The 25,102-nt window shown below is 37.4% G+C and overlaps 1 protein-coding gene across 3 annotated transcripts; it reads right to left on the reverse strand.

Moving 5' to 3' along the window:
- Positions 1–1,382: 1,382 nt before the first annotated feature.
- Positions 1,383–25,045, reverse strand: LOC110818008 (Ubiquitin-like superfamily protein). 3 transcript variants are annotated; one of them, XM_088209302.1, is made up of 18 exons: positions 24,782–25,045; positions 23,219–23,369; positions 22,808–22,925; positions 22,055–22,159; positions 21,819–21,940; positions 21,595–21,669; positions 15,734–15,916; positions 15,569–15,644; positions 15,350–15,480; positions 14,926–15,090; positions 14,771–14,842; positions 7,542–7,659; positions 7,087–7,443; positions 6,858–7,006; positions 6,598–6,765; positions 2,737–3,369; positions 1,963–2,118; positions 1,383–1,754 (listed from the first exon to the last, which is right to left on the reverse strand). In XM_088209302.1, exons 2-18 carry the CDS (start codon positions 23,345–23,347, stop codon positions 1,686–1,688), a joined length of 2,826 nt encoding a protein of 941 aa, XP_088065428.1. In that variant the 5' UTR covers positions 23,348–23,369; positions 24,782–25,045; the 3' UTR covers positions 1,383–1,685. The 3 variants fall into 3 exon arrangements, with proteins under 3 accessions (XP_088065428.1, XP_088065419.1, XP_088065423.1); XM_088209293.1 differs by having other exon boundaries at positions 7,087–7,473; XM_088209297.1 differs by having other exon boundaries at positions 7,087–7,473; positions 21,819–21,937; positions 24,782–25,044.
- Positions 25,046–25,102: the final 57 nt, after the last annotated feature.

Consider the following 25,102-nt stretch of genomic DNA (forward strand, 5'->3'; position numbering starts at 1 on the left):
CTAATACGGTGAGTTTGATTACAGAAAACATTTCAGTCTTGAAGGTATATTGGAACCATTATTATAATAAGAACCCAACTTTGCTATCCCTACCACCCAGGTGCATATATTCGAAAAAGAGGTAAGATTTGATCCCATACGAAAACACAAGCTTCCTACATGTTGACATTGTGCCTCTAGAATCAGAGCAACACTATAAATGTTCGATGTAATCTAACAAGAGGAGAAGCTTTGCAACAAGAATTTGAAAAGAACGGGCGCGGCATCACTTTTATCCGGTGAATTGCAAAGCTATCCCTACCCACGTGCAAATATTGGAAAAAGAGGGAAGATTTGATCCCATACGAAAACACGAGCATCCTACATGTTAACATTGTGCCTCTAGAATCAAAGCAACACTACAAATGTTCGACGTAATCTAACAAGAGGAGAAGCTTTGCAACAAGAATTTGAAAAGAACGGGAGTGGCATCACTTTTATCCGATGAATTGCAAAATAAGTAGCATGAAGAGTGGCATGAAGCAAGAAGAATAGAAGTGGGAAGGGGGAATGTAAAATCTAAATATCAAAAGAAAACAATTTGGGCACAAGAGAAAACATTAAGTAATTTGAATTTTTGGGATTATAAATAAAACTAACACTATGCTTGAGTAAATATAAGTAAACTAACAAGAGAAGAAAAGAAAAAGAAATGGTAGTTTGGAAAAAGACAAAAGGAAGCATATATATATATATATTAAGACAACTAAAATCTAGAAGATTACTCGCTTCTTTATCATGAGTTTCACCCACCTTGTTTTTGAATAAGGAATATCCACAACAAAAAATTCAAGTGAAAATAGAAAGTAGAAGGGAAAAAATCTTTTGTACAACATTTACTCACAGACGTGTATCACTAGCATTATAAAGAAATCATAATGAATTTAAGCAGCCTGCTTTCTTTTATTAATGAAAAAAAGTATTAACAGTTTTGGATAACAAAGACAAGGTCAATAAGAAGCTATACAACTTAGAAAGGTATACAAACGTCTATTGCTTACTAAGACAACTAAATTGAGACCATACTCCTCACAGTTACCTAAGGGAAGGCTTTTCCCTAATTTTCTTACGCGCTAGTTCCAAACACGACCAAGTTACCCAATCATTTGCTAGTTAAACATGCTTTCTGTACCCAAATGTAACAGAACTATAACAGACCACAGCATAAATATCTCCACCACATGATAAAACACTTACCAAGATTCGCAGTCTGGATATACCTTATCTCTGCTTCCTGTCTTCTCTTTGCTCTTATCACCTCCCTGCCTTCTTATATCTTTCCCCTGTAATCCTACTCTACAATTTCTTCATATTACAAAAGAATATCAATTGGACACGTGGAATTCCAAAAATCAAAATAATCTCTAGTTGACAAACGAAAAATTACACTTCTCATCCTCCAAAAAAACTGGAGTTCATGAATTCATATTAATTTTAGAATGAATCAGAAACAGCATATTAAGGACTGACAGATAAACTGTAATTTGCAATCAACTATAACTTCAAAAGCACATCTTAAATACCTAATTTGTACAGTACTCTAATTAAGAGTGCAATACCAATTGAAAAGCCCTGTGATCAGCGTGCTGTCCCACCATTTTATAGTGAAAAAATCCCACTCCCAAAGAAACAAATAGAAAAAATTATCACTTGTCCTGTCCCAAGTCATCTTGAAACCGTTGATATATATCTCGTCTTAGCATTTCTGCATATTCCTGCATGAATAAAAGTATGCATTTTAAGCTGGGGCGAACATCCTCAAGTGCAGCAATATCAGAAACATATCAGACGATTCTATAAAATGACCAGTACATGATATACACAGCACAGACATGCAATATAGCTTGAGAAACTCTGGTAGAGCACAAGAACTTTAAAAATAAAAAATAAAAAAAGTGTTGAGTGCATAAAAAGAACACTTACGCTAGCAAGATCCTCATTGCTGAATAACTCATTCATGAGATCTTCATTAGTACTTCTAGTGCCATGCAACTGAACAGCATTTTCAACAATAGCATGGAAAACATCTCCTGGTGAACTGGCATGTTCAATCATTTGAGCTACTGGCTGAATGTTTATCTAGACAACAGAGAAGATTGGAATAGTTAAATCAGAGTATAAACTATTAATGACAGGATATAATCTTCATCATACATTCAAATTACTCAATCAATAACTTGATTTTTTAACTGATCCATTGTCTCTCGCTCGAGGTGACAACCATTTGGGATAGCCAGAATGGAAGACAAGCAAAGGCTTGCCAGCAAGGCCACAAATCCAGTGGCACATAGGACACATTTACTCTTAAAGACAGTACCAAGAACAAATAACTCCTCTTGGACTGGAAAAATATTTTCCTTCCATCAAATTACAATTTTACCTTAGTTGCCAACTTTGTGAAAAAAGAGGGGGAGCGAGGAGAGAGAGATACAACCACCCTGGAAATGTTCCAAAGTATTTTAGTTCCCTCTCTCCATTCTCCCTCTAGTGCCAACATACATGAGCACATGAAACCCAGCACCTCACACCCAGTACCAGGCAGGTTAGTTGTAAACTAGATTACAAGTTATTTTAAAATTTCTAGGTTAAATTAATTATAAGATGACACAACCAAAAATGAATTACAGAGTATTGCAACAGCAATCACCAATGTTTCTGTACATGTCTTATAGTTGTGACAATGGGGGGTCTAAATACCTGAATATCTTGATCAACAGGCTTGTCAGCCCCGCTTGTTCTCTCATCATTCTGTAGTGGTTCAGGTTCCACAGCAGGAAATGGCTGATGAGATGCAGTAGATCCACCACCAAAAGCACGGGAGACAATAGGCATCATCTGTTGGACCATCCTAGACAAATCAATGCCACCACCTTGTCCGCCTGACCCTGAAAACATATTATCAAGATCCTGGCTGTCGACCTGCTGAGCAATTTGATTGACGGTGTTCATGATCTGAGGACTCTGGGTTAATTGTTGCAGCATATTTCTCAACACATTTGGAGAACCAACACCCGCTTGGCCTGAAATGCCTGCCAGCAAACCATCTAATGCAGGGCCTTGAAGGACCTGAGACATCACATTAGCAGTGTCCCGTCTATTATTAGAATCTTGCCTCCTTCCTGCCCTATTCTCCATCATTCTAGCAGAGGGTAGTTGACTCGAGTGTGAATCGTCTGTCCCTAACGTATTTCCAGCAGAGCTGCTGGCGGCAAGAGATTGCAGAACCTGCCGGCCATTAGTTACAGGGCTACGGTTCTGATCAAACGAGACATTATTTGTATTTATTCCACCACCATTCTTGACCCCTAATTTTGCCTGCTTGCTACATCTCTAATCACAGTAACAAAGAGAAACAAATTTAACCACAATGTAGCAGAAAATATAACAAATAATGAAAACATCACTCAATAACAGAAACACAGCACTCTGTAGCTTAAATCATGCACCCTCAAGCACCTTGACGATTTAACAACATGCAATGTATAGACAATCAGAAGAAGAGTATCTAGATTGTCAAGTAGAACTAAAGAATAATCTGATGAATTGAATAGCACAGGCTGATCTCTTCTATGCCCATGGTAGAATGGTGCTCTTTGGCAATCATTTGGACCAAAAGTACAAGAGCTCATAACTTATCACACAGGTTGTTTGGTTTGCATGAGTGAGTATGACACAGAATTGTTGCCATTTAACATCTACAACCTCTTTGATTCAATTCTTATTTAACTCCTACCTTATTCCTCCGATGAATCATAGCTTTTAACTTTACTCCTTGACATTTCCAATTCTTCTGTTAGATGGGAATCAGAAATTCATCTCAAAGGAATTAAACACAGGAAATAAATTGATTTCAACATGCAGATCGCAAGTGTCCAATCAAGCATGGGGTCTGCGGCGCTTCAATCTCTCGCTCGCAATGAAATGGAGGTTCTTCTTTTGCAAAGATTCCTTATACTGTAAATGCATTAGGCCAAGATTTGCTTGTGTATGGCTCTAGTTCTTGGAGGTGCTTATGGCTCTAGTTCTTGGAGGTGGATAGAGAGGAACTGGATGAACTTGTAACCATATTCATTTCAAGGTGGCCAACAAAAGGTGGATTAGTTTTTGGAATAATATTTGGTTTGGTAGACCTTCAAAAGAGGTCCTTCTCTCTATTTTATCGATTGCCAAGTTTAAGACTTGTGAATAGTTGATATCTACAACCGTGGAATCCATTGACGTTTTCATCTCCTTAAAAATTTAAACAATTCAGAGGTCAATGACCTTTTTGCCTGGATGGAGATTACCTGCATTCAACTATTATCCAAGTAGAATAAGAATACATTGTCCGAAGGAGGAAGATCGACTCTCATTAAATGTGCTCTCTAAATCCTCCATATGAACTCTCTGTCTCTTTTCCCTAATCCCTGCTAGTGTTGCCAAAAGAATTGAATCTCTGCAACAGAGCTTCCTTTGGGTCGATAAGTAAGACATAAAGAAATATCATTTGATTGGGTGGGACAAGGTCATGATGCAGACTTTAAAAGTGAACGATTGGGTATAAAAGCTACTGAGGAATCTAATAACATATTGCTCGCTAAATGGGAATGGAGATTTATCTCAGATGATAATGCCATGTGGCGTAAGTTCCTTCTTGGTGTTCAAGGGCTAGAAGGTTGTTGGGATTCTTCATTGCAATTTCAATGTCAAGACTCCTCAAAATTATTTGGGTGATTTCAAAATTTGATTTGGGATTCTGCATTGTCATTGATATGCTTACTAAGCTGTAATTCTTTTGTAAATGGGTTGGTACCCCTGTTTTGGTACCATGTTAATATTCTTATATGTTTTTATTTAAAAAAAAAATAGATTTGGGCTTGGTGGGCTTAATCTAAGTGGAAGTTTTGCCATGTATATCTTTATAAGTTCGTCTTTTTAAGTATTTGGAAAGTCGAACGAAAATATTTCTTTCGGATAGCATTTGCTCTCCTTTTTCCAAAATTAAGTTATGCGGGTTCATACTGACCACTCTGTTTCCATCTTGAATATAAACAATCATCCAAAGCACAAGTGGGATGCCACTCAATTATTTTGTTGATAAAAAAGTCTGATCCTTGATATTGATTTGGACCGGGGGAATCTGATTGATTTTTTTTTTTTTGGGCTCTTGAGATTTTATAAATGTCCATAGTCTGCATCCCTGGTGCCTCTTAAAGTTCTTTATGACGTAGCACAGCAGTATAGAGTTTACAGAGATTAAAAAGATCAAAGAAAATAAAAGAGAAATCCAGTTAACGACCACAGGAATTGGCAACAACCACAATCATTGCATCATTGATCACTTAATTCAATGAGAGAAAATCATAACTAATATTATTAAGCAGCCTAGTTATGATAGCAAACCACCCATGCATTTATAGGATGTCTACGAAGGTAACATGTTAAAACCCTTAAACAAAAAAATAACAATAAAGTAGATATATAATTGAATAAGAAGTAATAGTAATAAATCTAATCTTAGTAGTTCCTAATAAGCTAAATACCCTTAATAATATTTCCAGCCAAATTAACCATTCACAGACCAATTCAACAAAACCCATAATAATAATGGAATAACTATCCCGCCATGCAAACCGAATAACCAAGCAATTACGACCTCTTTGGTCTTATTTCATTCTTAGGAGTTAATTTTTCATTCCATGATTATTTCATTCAACAAACCACATAAACCTGTAGTGCCAAAATCCTAAACATGCAACAAACATGAGTTTTGGCACCTTTTTATAAGAATATCTAACAAAAGGAATCAGAACTAGAAGAACATAACAGAATCCACTTGAAAGGCAACAATATACTTACATCCAGGAGTCACATATCAAGTTAAGATAACAATTTGGCTAAGAGAATTCAAAGATTCACTACCCAAGGAATGCAAGCCTCTTGGAATGCTCCTTCATAAGGAAAAAGGCCAAAAAATAACAGCAACTGGCAGCCCCAATGAGTACAATGGAAACAGGATGCCAACCATTTTCTAATTTCCCTTTCCTGTCTGATTTACTCCTATGTCCAAATACCAGAAAATCAATCTTCCTTTATTCACATTTCCAACTCGAACTAGTTTGAGACTAAGCCTTAATTCATTAGACTTAGTGATCTTTTATGGTTCCATTACCATGTTAAGCTAAAAAAGTTAACTGGTCTTGCTCCTTGAAGACAAAAAAGAAATAATTGGACCACCTTACATGGTGGACACATCTTTCAGCTTAACACGAACAGCAGTTCAGTCTCCACCCTCCATTACTTCAAAAAAAAAAAAAAAAGAATAATTTGACCAGAATATTTATATTTACTGGCAATCTTACTAATCCATGTATCTGTATATTCACTACTATGTTTTACAGAAGCTGCTGTTCAGCAGCAACATAACAGTAAATCCCCCACTATACATTACTTCATGGAAATCACCATAAAATACGAATACAGAATAACAAACAAGGACATTAATGCAAAGAATTAAATAATAGAAAGACAACTTAATAGAATTTCACACTTTTTATTCAAAAAAAAAAAAACCCTTACCTTACGCTCCAAACTCCCCAGTCCCAATCCAAGGGGAACAGCCGGGGACTCGCCAATTGAACAACTTGAAGATTCACCAACAGAGCAAGTTGATGCAGCTTTGGAGCTTGAATCACTCCCTTCCTCTTTACTACTTATGTTGCCTTCGCATTTGGGTTGTGGTTGGTCCTTAACAAAGGTTTTTAACATTTATTGAGAGTACAGATACAATCACTGAGATATTAACATAGGATCCCACCATATAGAAGAAAAATTAATACCTTCAAGCCATCACTTCCTTGTGGGAATCTAGGCAAGGAATTATGATATTCCTCAGCTCCAGTATCTACATCATTAAGATGTTCGTTGCTAAAGACACGACCTGCATCAGTTCTGACAGTTGAACCCTCCACAGTTGACTCTCTTTGACCTGAATACAAAAAAGAGCAGCCCCCTGAACTATTGTTTCACAAAAACATCATCCTTGTTGAGACTTTAGTGGCAACTTACCTGATCCAACCTGGCTTTCTCCTTGCATGTTACGAATGTGATCCCTGATTCGTGAATTAATCTCAGCAGCAAGAGACGATTGGTAAGCAGAGCGAGATGGCTGTGAAGCAGAAACAACAGGTGATGGCTGTGAAGCAGAAACAACAGGAGATGGCTGTGAAGCAGAAACAACAGGAGATGGCTGTGAAGCAGAAACACCTAAACCAGGCTGTGCGGCACTTGGAACAGTCACTACAGGAGGACGCGATGGGACAGCTGCTGCAATCACATTTCTCACAGGGAGAACCCGCATAGAACCTGAGCCAGTATTATTGCTGTATTCTCCCTGTGTTCCATCTCCATTTCCCCTGCTACCGACTGCTGAAACAATGGGTGCAAGTGATGTACCTGATGTTTAACCATGTTAACTTGATTCATGAAAATCATACACACAGCTTCAAGCAACCTTTACTCACCGGCATGTATATGAATATTTATGTGCCTTGGAGCACTCCCTACACCAACTGGACCAAATGATGTTGGATTTGAAGGAACTGCGCCACCAAAGAGGGAGCTTGTTTGAAGAGGAAATGGCTGCAAACAAAGAGGTGTCTGTTTTAGCTGAGAGCAGGGAACTGCTACGTAATATGACTCAAGGCAATTGGCCTATTCAAGTTCAAAAGTACAAGTTTGATATGTATATAAATCTTTGTTTTAGTGAAATAAATTAAGTGATCTTGATCTCAACAGCCAAAGAAATTTAAGATTTAATACAGAATTTCCTTGTATTAAAAGTACAGTACAAGATCCTTGGAAAAGATAAATTGGAAAAGATATAGAACAATGAAAAACTTGAAAAGACATGTCAAGATCCTTGGCAAATTTGGCCCACGTGCTGTCTTCTACTCCAAGGAAAGGCATATACGGGGGGCGTAAGGAGCTTAGATCTAGAGCATCATGTAAATTATGTGAAAGGTGATAGAATGTCTTAAGGGGAAATGAGCGAGCTAAAGTGTAATGTTTACTCAATTTTATAGTACTTAGAATACACCCCAAAATTTGAGTTAAGTGAAAGATGGTAGGTAAAGGACAATTATGAAGGGCGCTTTAAGTGGCCTGGTGAAGTTACTGGTCCCCAAGAAACAAAAATTGAACTTACGAATAACATGTCCAGTCGCTTTTGAGGGGCAAAACGAATCAGAGATGATATGACCTCCCGAGTGGGAACAGTTGGAGTTATTTTCATTTTCCGAAATAGTCGCTCATTGGATCTTCTCGATTATGAGAGAAGTACTGTGTTTGCCTCTTGTAGGTTTAAAGTTGAAGGACGCCAACTCGTGAGCGATCACTTACAGCTTAAATATGATACTTGCTAGTCATGTGAGATATAGTGGATCTTTCTTACATGCTTAAGCAAATAAGTTAAATGATGTTTTCAACCACTTCGGTTTAATGGATCTACCCCTTTCATGGGAGTGAAGAATTGCTAGGAATATCAGTTCTATCAGTTCATTCTCCCACTATTTGCACTTGGATAAAAAGTGTAAGACAAATTAGGATGTATTTGACTACCTAAGAATTTGGGAATAAAAACCTAAAAATCGAATCTAACTTGCTTAGATGTTACATCTAAAAAATCTTAACCATCACAGTTAAGAGTTTAATTCATTGTACAACCAGGAAATTGAAAACAATCTCAAAATATTTTATTGAATAATTGAATCCTGTTTCAAAAAGTGATATCACAGAAGTGTTGACAGTGAGTGCTAACTAGCATTTCCGAATAGAATTAGTTTTTTTTTTCAAATAAAAAGTGTGAAGTGTGTATTAACAAGATACCAAAGGGGCACCACCTATAAACCAAAAATTTACATGTATGTCAGAGTATCAATAACATTCCTAAAATACTCATCCCTACCAATGTCATATCCTAACAAGATAAACCCAAAATAATAAAACCATCTATCTCTCAATTTAGGATTCTCTACTTCTTTACTCTCAAAATCTCTATAATCTTTTCCATCCAAAGAACCGAAAAATTGGTCAAGAAAGCAGCTTTACAAACTCTTCTCTTTTTACATTACCCTTCTCAAGCCCAAATTTCCGCTTTGACCGAATCTGCCATGACCCAATAAATTCCCAATAGACTATATATCATGCACCACAACTTAAAAGCTAAAGGACACCATAAAAGGATATGATTGCACAATTCTGCTGTGCTCCTGCATAAATAACATCTGTTAACCATAACCTGCCCTCTAGACATCAGCTTATTGATAGTCAAAATGCATCCCTGGCAGCCCTCCCAAGCAAGAAAAAGCAATTCTAGGAGGTGCCTTTGATTTCCAAATTTGCTGAGCTGGATAACTGTGGCCCCTGCTTTGCCCATTTCGCACAATATGCTTATAATAGGTTGCCCAAATAGAATTAAGTTATTCTAATAAAAACAGGGAACTAATACTAAAAGAAAATAGAATTCTAAAATTACTAAATTATAGTAATAGACTCTCAAATAATAAAATAACTTTATATTTAAAGAAAATTTAGAGCCTTTTAGGCAATATAAACTTAAGCCACTCTGCATCATTCTCCCTAGTTAGAGAAAACTTCTTTACGAGTTTTGAAGTGATGATAATATAAAATCTTGATCTTCGAGCTTCACAATGAATACTTACCAAACCCTATGCTCGGCCATTCTCTTCCATAGCAAATATAATGAGAACACAATTTATTTCGAAAAAAATAATGAGAACACATAATCGTTCAGAAATGTGAAATCACGTTGATAGGATAAAATTAACATACTGACTACTCAATTGTCAAGAGCATTTGTCATTGAGCTCTTGACTGTTCAAAACTTCAAAGAAGAACAGAGAGAGAGCCAGAGCAAGATAGAGCGAAGAATGAGAGAGAGAACGGAGGAAAAAGAGAGCGAGATCAAGAATTTAGATATTTGAATTTCTGCTAAGTCTTGTTTTTATTTCTTCTTCAATTATATATAGAATGGTTAGAGTATTCGAATGGAACCCAATTAACTAACCATTCCCTCACTCTCTTAAATCTCCTTTTACATATAAACCCTCGTCCTCAAGGCTGGAAAATTGCTGGAAGAAGAACTATGAATCTTCCCCAAGTGCAGTCCTTCTTGCTAGTTCCTGCCCAATACACTAGCATTTGGTCTACCTCCTTGCCATCTAAAGATTTTTCTGTGCTGTAGGATCTGTTCAGGCTGAACGCTGACTATCACTTCTTGATTGACTTCATGCAACTCTTTAACATGGATTTGCCTACTTGACACATACTTCTTCAGCTGATAGACATGAGAAACAGGACAAATTGGGATGCAGGAAATAGCTTAAGCCAATAAGCCGCTTGCTAATTTTCTGTAGGACAGTAAACGGCCCATAAAACTGTGGGGGCAATTTGGGGGTTTCTCCCTTGAGAAGTGAGCCTTGTCGGTCAGGCTGTAATTTGAGAAGCACCAGGTTATATTTTCTTGGAAGTGGCACTCACTGCGATGCTTGTCAGCATATTGCTTGATACGGTATTGAGCCTGGAGAAGGTGTTGGCAATTAATTAGCTTGCTTGCTTGCTCCCTTTCGGCCATGTATTCCTCTACAAAGTTGTGAGGGTTTTTGGAGGTCCATCATTTCAGAAAAATAGGGCAGTGGGCTTTTTTTCAAGCTCAAGTGGTATGTGTTGTTGTACCACCAGTTGCCAACTACTTTGTCTAGGACTTTAGTTGTTGATGAGCCATACACCTGAAGTACATTTCCAAACACTGATTAAGCCTCTCAGTTTGAGGTTTGAGGGTGATAAAGATTGAGCTAAAGTGTATCTCAGCACCTAACAGCTTCGTTAGTTCCAGGCAAGATAGAATGATAAAAACTTATCTCTATCCGACATCAGGATTTGCGGAACTCCATGTAGCCTATGGATGGAATCCATGTAGATTCTGGCAATCCCTTGGGCTATGAATGAATGGTAAGTGGAATGAAGTCACCATATTTGGTGAAATGGTCAAGCACTACTAGTATGGTATCCCTAGACTTGGACTTCGGAAGTGGTTTAATGAAATCAAACAATACATGAATCCAAGCTTGAATAAGAGCATCGAAGGGCAGTCGTAATCAAAGAATGGGGACTCACTTTCTATTACATCTTTGACAAACACTGCAAGTCTTAACCCATTGTGATACGAGCTGTTTCAGGCATGGCCAAAAGAAATGTTGCTTAAAGCACTCACATAAGTAGTCTTGACACCCCAGTGTCCACCGATAGCTGAATTATCGCACTAATGAAGGAGCTTGTTCCTCAAGTTTGTGTTGCACCTGATCACCATCCCCCATTTTGCTGGTCATGGGAAAGGAGGGGGGGGCCCGCTTTCGAGAGTGGAGAATAACTCGGCCACTAGGCCCTTGAGAGAGGTGTCACCTTGGTAGCTGAGGTCCACTTCATTAGGCCAGGCAGGAGTAATCACAGCAGCTACCACCAACAGCTCTACTGCAATGTTGGTGGTCAAATTGGTAGCTGTCCCCATTGTCCAACTTCTCTTCGTGACAGGGCATTTGCCACCTTGTCGGTAACAGCCTTGCTTATATTGAATTCTTCCAATTTGACTACCCCTTCTTGCCCCACCATGGAAGTGACTCACTGATCTAGTAAGTGATGAGAGAGACTGCACTGTGTGGAAGTTGACTAAAAACAGCAACTCTTCTGTTAAGTCCTACTATCATTATTTGGTTGGCAATCAGAGGGAGGGGGTTGTTTGGTTTCTGGCTAGTCAGATTTGGAAAGTTCACGTTTCGCCTAGAGTTGTTTTTTTTGCTTCGGAAGTAGGGAGAGACTGCATCTTGACTATTGATAATCTTATGAGAATGAGCCGAACTATGGTGAATGGTTTCTATCTATGCAAAAAAGATGCAGAATCTTGTACTCTTCTCTGGTGCCTGGTGATTTATGAGCTTTGAACCATCGTGTATAATCTGATTGGCATTAAATAGGTGATTGTTGGATCGGAGAGGGGGGAATTATGGGCTTGAAAGGGGTTATGTAAAATGAAAAGTCACTTAAAGCTTATACCTTTAGTTATTTTTTGGGTTATTTAGAAAGAGTGAAATAGTAGGGCTTTTAATGGTATCAAGGATGAGATGACAAGAATTAAGGATAGGTGGTTGCATTTTTATGGTTCGCTTATGTTAAGTCATGACATGTATAGGTGCGATGATTTTAGAAATATCATACATTATATCACTATATTATAAATATAATTGTACATGAATGGTACTTCATTGGTACCTATTAATATACTTTTTACACTTTTTATTTAAAAAAAAAAAAACATATCAAATTCAGGAGTAACATAAAACAAAGGAAAAGGAGAATTTAAGGGTGTTAATGAGATACCAAAGTCCGTTTGACCACGTATCAATGAAGGGTGTGTGCTTGTTAGCGAGATGTGTGATGAACTCTACCCATGGATGGATGATAGTGTCCAATCCAAATGTGGATGGGAATGTGATGTGTGTGGGTCACCTAGTAAATATTACTACTGTGACCAATTCGATATGTGATATGTGTTTCTGTCCATGTGATAGAGGGAATCCTTTGTGCCCTCGTTGATACCGGTAAAAACAATATCATACAATGGAATCCCAGTAAGAGCAAAAGTGTAAATGAATGTAAGAGTGAATATGTGATCAAATGTGTAAGTGTTTGTCCTCAAATGTCTTAGTGAATTTTGTGAATTGTGATTATATGTGCAAGTAAATGTGTGAACAACTGCATTAGCGAATGGGCAAGTGATTTAGAAAAATAGAAGAGAAACCATAAGCATATGTATTGGCATAGGAAGCAGTCAACCTAAAATAATTTTTTGAGATAATTCGAAAAGTAACCTCGGGATAAAGAAGTGTCGGTGTCACAAAGGTGGTAGAAAAAGGTTAAAGAGAATTTGACACTTTAAGAATGATAAGACTAACAACACTGCCAAAAATACATAGTCTGTGTAAGGATTCTAAGAGGAAAGGGTAATGGGTAAGCAAGTAAGTCAAAAAAGGTATTCTAAACAAAAGCAATTAAATAAATCTTACTATGAAGTTTTCAGCAGTCTACAACTAAAAACCTTCTTGTTAAATGCATTTCTTTGCCACTTGCATGTGGGTTACATTAGGTTTGCCTTTGTGAATAGAATACTATCATATTCTTACTAAGCAAATAAAGCTCACCCAAAATTCATAGTAGCAATTTTTCAGATTAGGAGAACCCGGAACAAATTCTAGACCAGTAAGGAACAAGTAGGGGACCCGAACCTGGACTTTAGTAAAACTTGTAATTAAGGTTATTTGTTCCTACTGTTAACTCTTGTATTGGAATCATAATGTGTTACCTCATGGTATTGTATTTTGACACAATGAACTACAAGAGATGAATTAGTGTAATGTACAAAACCGCTGCATGTATCTAAATTTTGTATACTTAAATGGTTAACATGTGTGTGCCGACGTCCGTACTCACATTAGTGGGGTCGGGGCGTTATATTTAGACAAGAAGGACGTCAATGTGATTTTCTCTTGTTTGGAGAGATATAGATGTATGGCTAAATTAGAGTTTGCCTACTAGCTAAACATGGAAGAAATCTCCTAAAAGCAAAGGTTGAGATTCTGATGGATCAAAAACTATTTTTTCTAGTCTTTTTGTGAAGAGAAAACTTGAAGCAGGTTATAAGAAAACTACTTTAAATATCTTTACACTAAACCCAAATTAGTCGAATTGATCTATACAATTCAGATTTCTCTCGGGAGGATAAGTTGGGGTAGAGAAGGAATTAGATGAAAAGATCTTCTATGCCTTGTCCAAGTCAATAGGGATTAGGCCACCCCCATGTAGTGACTTCACCATGGCTCGTTTACAAACAAATAGATATGTATCAAAGGTGACATTCTTAAAATGATAGACGACATTCTTAAGATGATTGACAAGTACTTTCTCTATGGCAAGCGATGTGAAGCAGTTCAGACCATAAGTTTTGTTGACTATATATAAGTTATTGGCAATGCTTCTAGCTGCTTCACTGGGTAAGTTGGTGGGAAGAGTAATTGGCAAATTGCAGATGCCCTTTGTTAACAGTAAACAAATTCTTGATGTCACATATGCCTTTCAGCCCTCGTTTATATTATTAACCTTACTAGAAAAGTCTTATCCAACGACTGTCTGTTTTCTTTTTTTTTTTTAATGGAAAGTGTAAAGTATCATTAATAACGGGCACCAAGTTGTATACATGTTTTTCTGTTTTCCTGTTTATCCTTGGTAACTTATGCATAAAAATTCCTTTGGCTCATTAAGAGCAAAAGTAGAATCTCCAATATCCAACAACATTTGGTCATACAAGAGTAGTGTATTCTTTCATGTCAAAATATATTGTAAAGACATTATTCCAAGATATCAATAAGCAGATAACATCATAGGTAGAACTTTATGCAACTCTACAAGGTATATACATGTCATGAACTCAACATGTGTCTCAAAGATCCAATATTTCTTTAAAACCACTACAGTTTTCATGGAGAGAACCATCTGAATCTGACTGAACAAACCATGGTAAAAGAGAGTCATAGCAAGGAAAATAAATGATGACAAACTAAGGAAAAAAAAACATGTAGTTCGATCCTATTGAGCTCCCTACAGTCCGAAATTACAGACCAACCTGAACCATTATGGGATTGGGCCCTGATGGAGATATATAAACTGCCGGACCAGCATTAACAGATGATTCTGCCTGTAGAACATAACATATAAACAGTTATCTACATTGTAGAAATTATAAACTAAAGTAGCATTAGAGAAAGAATTTGATCGTACAGGAGACTGTCCCATTCGCAGTGTCATAATTGTACGACCAAGCTCTAGCAGAAGAGCTCCTAGATGTTGCATTGCAAGGCCAACTTGCAATGACTCGGACTGTATTCCCCCCCTTACAGCAGGATTGGAAGAACTACCTTCTTGCTCCAGGCGCCCTGCAAGATGCTACAAAGTTGCAGCAAATTACAGATAACAATAATCAGATAAAAAAATTCACAGGAAAATGGTGAATGATAGGGAGAGATTTTCTCACTCTAAGAAAAAAGAATCTCATATTCAAAACTTCTGATTATCACAAGCACCAAAAGCAATAAAGTACCTACATATATATATATATATATATATATGCTCATTTAATAATTAAAAATGGCAAAAAAATTCCAAATATGTCTGTGCAAGACAACAAAAATAGACAAAAATTTACAGATAGTGCAGCAGTAGCATTGCCACTAAGAAGCCTTTGTGCTTGACGCATGACAGTGCTCAGTGCTTCAGGTGTCGGTAAACCTTGTGGACCAGGACGCAGTTCCACCCTTGGTAGTTCTTCAGTGCTACCTGAAGAATTATAAGGTTGATAGCCTGACTTTATAACCTACTAGTAGTGGCATTCAATTTCAACAATTTCAGAGACAGTACTTCTTACCATCACCATTTTGTGATAGTGCCTGCTCCATGTGACGTGTAAACTCCAAAAGGGTGCTCAGAGAATCAGGAATGGGCTGAACCAAGAATGATAAAGTGATTTTATAAGTAATCAAATTCATATATGGTATATCTCAGGCAACACCAAAGAGGAAGGTGTAACTACCGCATGAAATGAAGGCAAAGGTGCTGTTGTTGCTGCAGAGAGAGGAACTTGTACAACTTGAGGTGACGATTGGGGTAAGGCCTGTCCAGATTGCGTCTGATATGCTGCTTGGTTTTGACCACCAACATTCCCATGCATTCCATCTGACTCACTTCCTTGAGGAGCTTGACCACTCGTATTTGTCTGCATAAAACATGAGCAACCAATTAGATTATGCTAACCTTAAAGTTGTTTCACAAGAAGAAAATTCATCTTGTCGCTTTCACTATTTTATTTCCAGCTCATGTCCAAAATCTCAGAAATGCTATTGAGTTAACACCTGGGTCAGATCATTCTCTTCCATAACTATATGTCTAATTCTCCAAATAACCCACATTTATCTTTTGGAAACATAGCAGTTTCAAAGGATAAAAAGCAAGCAAAGCATTCTTCTAATTTTTTATAACCAAAAGAATTGCAAGCAATATTTTTTAATGAAGAATAACCACATTTGGTGTTACTAAATTTCATTTGACAGACACAACAAAACAACCTAAGTTAAGATAGCTTTAACTATATGCAGCAAATATTAATATCTGGTCCACCACAAATAATTTACAGATTCCAAGCACAAGCCATTTGAGAGTATAACAAGCATAAATTTCTTTCTGTGGCCCAAACTGATATGAGAATAAAAGCTGTTGGGTGAGACATGATAGGGGACATCAGCAATTAATAATGAGAAATCTAACAATCAACAAATTAATAATGAAACTACAATCAACAATTAACAATGAGAAATCTAACAAGGGCAAGAAGGGACAGAATGGTGAAACTTCAGTGCTAGCCTTATGTTAGAGTGCATTATTTTCAAAATATAAGGGACCTGAATGATCATAAGAAGAGATCAGCTGTAAAAGGATGCTTGTTGAGATGGAAATTGATTTGCTTACAAGAAACAAAAGTGGAATCTTTCTTTGATAGCCTGACACTCAGTATTTGAAAGATTAGGGTGTGTTGGCGAGAGTTGCTGCAATTACGGCTGGTGGAATTGTAGTGCCTTGGAATGAGAATACTCTTCACTATAAGGACTTCGATATGGGTGAGTGCTTTATCTCACACTTGCTTGAATGTACGGGGAGTCGTTATAGTTATTTACTTACTGGGGCTAATGGCAGAGGTGAGGAGAGAGAGAGGAAAAGATTGTGGAGTGATCTAGAGAAATGTAGGAGGAAATGGGATCATCCATAGGTTGTAGGGAGTGACTTTAACATAGTTCTCAAGATATGTGAGTGTTCTTGAATGCAGTTCTCAAGGGTTTGTGCCAAGGAATTCCAAGACATTGTGGATAGATCAGAACTTAAAGACTTTCCTCTCTCAAAATCACGGGTGGATCTGGTCTAACCAAAGATCTCATCCTAATTGCTCCAAGATAAATTGATTCTTAATTTGTGTCTCCTTTCAATCTCAGACTACAAGGCTAATCCAGAGACATCTCTAGTGCATGATCTCGGACCATTTTTCCATTTGTTTGAATTCTAATAGTATCAAATGAGACCTTGCCCATTTAGGTTCAAGGATGAATGGTTGAGGGTGTCAGATTTCCAAAACGATCTCAGGCATGGAAACCCATTATCTCCTTTACTGTAACAACCCAGCTTCTGAGCCAGTTATTCTATCAATCAACCTGAAAGGCTTATTCACATCCTGAACAGTTCGTAAAGCATTCCATCACAAAACCTCAATCTGCATGCATTTTCATTCTATATGAAACCCATGTATACATGTCCATATATATTCATGTATTTACCATCTCAACTATACCACCTGCAGCCACTATACTAGGTCACCAAATAATTATAATGAAAGTAAATAGTAATTCAATTTCCTGGGTGGGACATATATATCTAGAACAATGCTGATACAGTTTCTCACTACATTCGAAGTCAGCGATAGTTACAATGTTGTACGTCCTATCCATTCTCAAGTCTGGAGGCACGCTTCTTGCACTTCCGGTTCCTGTTCCAGCTTCACCTGTTCTGTAATAAACTACATAATAAGCTACAATGCCCAAGAAGTAAAATTTGAAATTCACACCCAAGTAAATAGAAACATTTAAAACTAAATTTCCGGTACTGGGTATCATACAACCTATCAGCTTCCTCTTCTCCAACCCTATCACTGTCTGTATCATCTGCCTATATTCTGATCACATATTTCCCCCTCCTAGATATTTCCTAATTTCTCCCAAAACCCCTGCCCAGTATCCCTTTCTGTTCCACCTCTATTTCTACTTCCCTTTCTTATTTATTCAATTTGCTGTTATTTTTTATCATCAATATTTGGGTTAATTCCCATCAGTATACCCCCTGCTATCCTTTTTTTTTCTCCGCACAGCCTACCAAGAAGGGAAAAAAATTAAATCATCAACTCTCAGTACTGCCCTCTGTTCAGTCCCTCTCCAGCCTAAACAGCTAATTTCTACCCAATTTCTCCTGTCGTCTCTAACTCTTGCCAGTATCATTTTCTCACCATAACCCTTCAACTCTTCCTCTGATTTATTTATATCATCTCTTGTCACAAACCTGACTCACCCATGCAGTATTCTTCCAGAACTCTACAGCATTCAGGACCCGAATGCTTGCACCTCCATTGCTTACAGCAAGTCAATATATATATATACATATATATCTGAACAAAAATAAAATATGTAAACAAATTCCGGGGCACCCTTAAAAGGGCCACAGCTAAACAATTTATGCCTCACATAGAAGCTCATCACGGAACACAATCAGTTCCCCATCAACCCTTCGACCCAATAACTGGGCCACAGCAGAACTCTATTCGCTTTTCTTCTCAGCATCACAGAACAGTAACACCAATATATATGTATATTCAGACCATTCCCAAACGGTATCTTAATGCCAAAATACACCCTCGGGGCCCCTCGATACAGTAACTGGGCCAATTTATATATACTTCCTTCCGTCACGAGAGCACACCAAACACTTAAGAGAAACATTTATCGCTAAATACAGAAATGTGAGTATATATATATTTATATATCCAGAATAATAATAGGTAGCACTCTCACTGCAGGTGTCCCTCTATTTTCTTCCTTGTCCGCTGATCCCTTTCTCTCATTTGTTCCTCCTCCTCACTCTAAACAACTCCCCTCAATTCTCTTTTTCTTACCTCATCCCATTACTCCTTCGATTTTCCTGGATAGATCTCCCCTCTCCATATCTTTCCAGGATTTCACCTCCGATGATGCCTTTAACTCCCTTGATAGATTCCCTCATCCAAATCTACCTAAAATCTCTTTCAACAACACCATAATCATTTCTATTTTCAAAGAAATTTAGTATTTAAATTTCTATTTCAAGATGTGAAAAACAAATGGAACTTACCCTTGTTCGCAGCGACGGCGTTGAGTCGATCAACTTTTTCTTCCCAAGCTGGCTCTCCTGCAGCTTGAACCGTTTGTAAATCCCCCTTTGTTTTCACCAGGCGAGTTCCCAATTTTTTTCTTCCTTTCTCTGCAACTCAATGCCCCCCTTTTATGGTGAAGGGAAAAATGATCAGTGCCTTGGAATGTTACACTCAATTTGGGCCGTCTATCTCATTTTCCTCTCTAGAACCGTTCCTTGCGCCACCTCAGGTCCATATGGCAAAATCTGGACCATTCCTGCCTAAAATTGCAGGCTCTGACGTAGCCTGTACACTGGTCTGCCGGTGATTGGTCCATTTTACCTTTCTTTGGCTGACCTGTGCAAAATCCTGAAATTTGCATTTTTGCCCATATTTGCACTGGCTTTTTCGTTCATTTCCCTCACATAAGAGTTTATTAATTCAGTGGGCATATATGAACAATGAATAATTCTTCTTTTTTTCATCTATATATATGTATTTATATTTTTCTCAATTTATAAATTCCTAATACACTACCTTGAATCCCAGGGTTATAAGATTTTTCCCCTCGTTACAACATATTCCCCTAAAAGAAAATTTGTCCCCAAATTTGGTACATTATCATATTTGTTCAAACAGTTGAGGGTGGTTCATCTTCATCATATCTTCTCGTTCCCAAGTTGCCCCTTCTTTGGGGTGATGTTGCCATAAGACTTTCACCATGGGTATGGTTCGATTTCTCAGCATCTTCTCCTGTCTTTCGAGTATACAAACTGGTCTTTCTTCGTACGTCGTGTCCTTCTATAGGGATAGTGTCTCATGTTGTATGATGTGGGACAGATCCGGGTGGTATCTGCGTAACATCGATACATGAAAAACATTGTGTATGCTTGAGTACTCTGGCGGCAGTGCTAGCCTGTAGGCTGCTACGCCCACCCTTGTCAATACCTCGAAGGGCCCTATAAACCGAGGGCCCAACTTCTCTTTCTTCTCAAACCTCAATAAACCTTTCATTGGGGACATCTTGAGGAATACATGATCCCCGGTTTCAAATCTTAGATCTCTTCTTCTGTTATCTGCATAGTTTTTCTGTTTGCATTGTGTTGTCTGGAGATTTTTCTCGATTATAGTTACCTTTGTGGTGGTCTTTTCCACTAGTTCCAATCCGATTAGTCTCCTTTCTCCAACCTCCTCCAAGTATATTGGCGATTTGCAAGATCTCCCGCAAAGGGCTTCATATGGGACCATGCCTATGCTGGCGTGATAACTATTGTTATATGAGAATTCCATCAGAAGCAATAATTCATCCCAATTTCCACCGAAATCAAGTACACAAATTCGTAGCATATCTTCTAGTGTCTGAATAGTTCTTTCTCTCTATCCATCTATTTGTGGGTGAAAGGCTATACTAAAATTCAGGTTTGTGCCGATTGCCTGCTGAAAGCTTCCTCATAATCTGGAGGTAAATCTAAGGTCTCTGTTAGATACGATGGATACAAGAATTCCATGTATGCGGAGCACTTCCTTCACGTAAAGCCTGGCTAACTTGTCCACATAGTCCGAGCTCCTTGTTGCCAAAAAGTGAGCAGATTTTGTCAAACGGTCTACCACAACCAGATAGTATCATGATTTGATCGTGTCCTTGGTAAACCCACTACAAAATCCATAGATATGTGTTCTCATTTCCATTTTGGTATCGGTAGAGGTTGTAGCAATCCCCCTAGCCTTTGATGTTCTACCTTTACTTGTTGACATGTGAGACAACGGGTCACAAAGTCTGTTATATCCCTCTTCATTCCATTCTATTTCTATCCAAACAAATCAACAAGGTCTGATCTTCTCCCTAACAAAACCCTCCTTCATGTCTTGCAGCTTTTACCTAAAGGAACTCAAAAAAGTGATATAAAGAACCACTTGATTTCATGACTGAAGAAGTAGGAGAAGAATTTGGTCCTAACCCCATTCCCAAAAATTTTCGAATATTTTGACCTTTACCTTCTAAACTATGTCAAAAGTTTTCCTTTGTACCACTAGGGGTTTCCTAGGTGATAGAGAAGGCATGGCTAAGAAATAGTCATGCCAACAAGAAAAAAACAGACTTGAGAGTGTGTGTGTGTGTAAGAGAGAGAGAGAGAGAGAGAATATTATAAGAAGCTATCTCACCTTTGAGATCCGACATTCGGGAATAATGATTTATAAGTTTGCTAAAAAAATTTAGTAGTTGTGTGATGCAATCAAATGCGAATTCCTTTCTTATTTGAGATATCCAAAAAATTATTAGGCATAGCTTCTAGGTATATCCTAAATCCTTAAGTAATCAGATTATCTTTTATTGATCCTACACTGAAGTATAGACTTGCATAAGAAGACCCTTACAATAAATTCACACAGCATATAAAATCAAATGTTCTGCTATGTGAACATTGAGGACGAAAAAAATACAAGAGGAAGAAAAAAAGAGAAACACTTACCAAAGATGGGGCTTGGGTAATATTTGTGGTTGGTTGGGCGCCAATTCCAAAAGAATTTAAAACAGCCCCAATAACCTGTGCAAGCCATGCATGCAAAACATGAAGAATTTTACATTACATACATTTTTTCAGTTTCCATCATCATCCACAAGCAGAATTAGAACCAAAAATAGTACAAAAGATAAAGCTCACGAGAACCATGACATAAAGAGTGAATGACCCACCCTTGTAACATCTGGAACAATTCCTTCACCTTGGTCCCCAACATTAAATGTGCCGAGAACAACGCTGTGTGAAATTTGCCCAACACGATTACGAACAGCACCAGTAGCATTATCATTTCCTGCTAATTTTTTTTAAAAAAATCAATACTTGGTCCCTTTAGGAGTAATAAATGTTACTTCTCAAAATATGTTCAGAACTTGAAACACTACATAGGCAATCTATATTAAGAACCAACCTCGATTGCCGTTACTCCCATTTTCTCCAGAGCCTGTGTTGGGTGAAGGCTGCGATTGACTTGGCTGCCTCTCAACTAAATGCAATGTATGCCCACTCTCCACATCTATAGATGGTTAAGAGTTTTGCGGCATAAAAATAAAATATAGAAACAGGACATATGACAAGTCAACCACGAAACAAGAAATGGACAAGAGAAAAATAACTAGGTCATTTTCTATGGAATGAGCTGCATATCCACCAAAAGAAACCAGATTAAGGCAGCCAATTCAGTCCAGCCAATGATTCAAATATTTAAGATTTAATATTCAATTTACTAATATGGGACAGGTATAAGTAACACACTCTTCTAGATAAGAGCTATTTACTGATACTACAAAATTCTTCACAGCAAAACTTGCAAAGGAGTCATGTCAATGGGTCCTACCATGCCTTGTGTTTTCTTTTAAATTTTCATGGGCCAACCAAGTTTGCCTGCATGAATAAATGCATATCAAACTGCAAATAGATGTCTGGGGAATGACAAACTGAAGAGTTTCAAGTATGTGACACTCTTACAGCCAATACTATGTTTCAGATAATAGCCATAGATCACCGATATTATGCCATATTATATGTTTTCTCTAACCAATATCACATTCTTTAGTGCAAAACACAAATAGTAACATTTAGATTACCGTTTCTAAACAGTAACTAGTACAGATAAACAAAATGCAAAATCACTAAAGTCCTAATTAGTAGAAAGATAGGATACGGTATTCAGAAAGTGGCTGATCATCCTTTAAGACCTTTCCGCGGAAAATCAGCCGCTGTTGACTGACTGGGATGCCAATTTTGCTGGCTATTTTCTCCTTGAACAATGAAACTGGAATCTGCAATTATTTTGAATACCAAAAAATATCAGATATAATCAGGTTAGCACAATTTTCAGCCAAAACAGTAGAGATTTTTTTTAAATTCCACATGAAACTGCACCAATGGCTCAGCTTAAAACAATTTGTTGAATCCACCATTGCTGATCTCTCATTGTTACCACATAAATCAACAATGACATATAAATGAAATGCAAATATCAGTGAATAAAAAAAATAAATGAACAAGGAAATGGATTAATAGAGTGACCAAAAGCAAATAACAAATATTATTACAGAATATTACTGCTTACATTTTTTTCTACTTGAAAGCTATAAATCTGTGAATCCAGAGTCTTGATATTGAGCTCAACAACTGAATTGGAACTCTCTCCAGAACGATTGCAGCTGCTAGAACCTTCATCATGGCACGTGTCCCCCATGATGTTTTAATGACACCAAAACCTAGAAACAAAGAACAAGATCAAAGTAATAGAAACTGCTCAGATACATATGTTAGCAACGAGTATGTTAGGACAAAAGGGGGGTAAACACCATATATCTAATTTGAATTAAAAGTTACTTCCATATGCTTGTATATGAGATAAGAAATATTCCAGTTACTAACAGGCTTTTTTGGTATATGAAATTATTTTCTCTTTTTTATTCTCCAAACACATATACATCCATAATAAAAACATATACTGGTGAGTGTAAGTAGTATTCAAGTATAAATAAAAAGAATTTTCGGAAAGGATCAAAATCTTTGGGTTCTTTTCAAACTCTTTCTACATTTTTATCATGATTTTTTTAACACTATTTTCATTTTCAATTTGAACACATGTTTTACATATAACATAAGCTATATGACCAGACAAAATTCCATTTAGATAAAGATTGGAGAAAATGAAAAATGGTGTTTAAATAATGCAATGCTTCCACCTGAAAATTTATTTACCTATCAAATGTAAGAGCAATTTTTCTGAAGGAAAGTCAAAACTTTTTCATGAACAAACAAGGTCAAACTACAGCCAAATAAGAGAGGCTGTAAAGATTGTAAATCTTATGATTTAAACCATCAAATTATCATTCTACTACATGTAGCTTGTCTTACCCACTTTAAACAGTATGCATCCAAACCCCCCCCCCCCCCCCTCTCTTCTCCTTCTCTTCCCCCCCAACCGGTCCCCCCAAAAGAAAACCATGATTCCAGAAAGAAATAATCTTGCATTATATTATCAAAACATGGAATCAGCTGAAAGCCAATACATCAGCATTAAAACTTTCATTTTCCTCAAAAGACATCCCCACAAGTACCATTTTCACGAAAGTAACTAAGGTTGCAGACTGCTTCTAGTTTGATTGAACAAATGCCTCTATCCCCACAGCCAAATCTCCTGTTCAAATGTTATTCATTGTTCAGAGAGCCCCTGATCTTGGGGATTTCCTTTCTTCTTTTTCCCCAAAAGTGCATATATAAACAAAACCAAAAAATGTGAGCGCCAAATCACCACATGTAATGTACAAAATCAAATGTAGAAATGGACACTAACGCCCATCCCAACAACTTCAAAGGGAACCAAACGGCTGCTAATCAGGGAAAACACTAACACGCACCCTAATAAAATAATACCCAATACTGATCTTCTATTCATGAGAAAAAAAAAACAGATTTATCCTCCGATTAGAAGGCTTAAATAATCAAACAAGGTCCAGAATCAAGATTGACAACTCTTAGTCAAAGGGTAACAAATTCAGATACACGATACTGATCAACAAAAAGAAAAGGAAAACAAGTTTCATTTGGGCTTTTAGGCATGATTGATAACCAGTTAAATGGAAAATACAAAAGAAACGAAAGCTTCCGGTGCAAAAACCTGGAATCGCAGAGAGAAGATTTAAGGCACAGAGCGGCTTCGACCTTCAATTTGATCGCTGCACAGTGAAAAATGGTAAAGAAAATATATGGAAAAAGAGTGTACGGAGCGTGTAAATAGGTCTGCTTGGATTCGCGCAGGGTTCGAGCGGATCAAGTAGCTGTTTTGTGATATGTATTCTACAATGCCGGAGAAGAATCTAGATGCAGTATGCCTTGCGTTATTTGCTCAGGAAGGAAATCCCTGCAGCGGCATCGTTTTGACGCTAAGTCGTGCTTCTCCCTTCTTTTCATATCTCTGCAGCGACGTCGTTTTGACGCT

Source organism: Carica papaya, chromosome 1 (genome assembly GCF_054855325.1).
Source record: "Carica papaya isolate Zhongbai chromosome 1, ASM5485532v1, whole genome shotgun sequence".
Classification (NCBI taxonomy): domain Eukaryota; kingdom Viridiplantae; phylum Streptophyta; class Magnoliopsida; order Brassicales; family Caricaceae; genus Carica; species Carica papaya.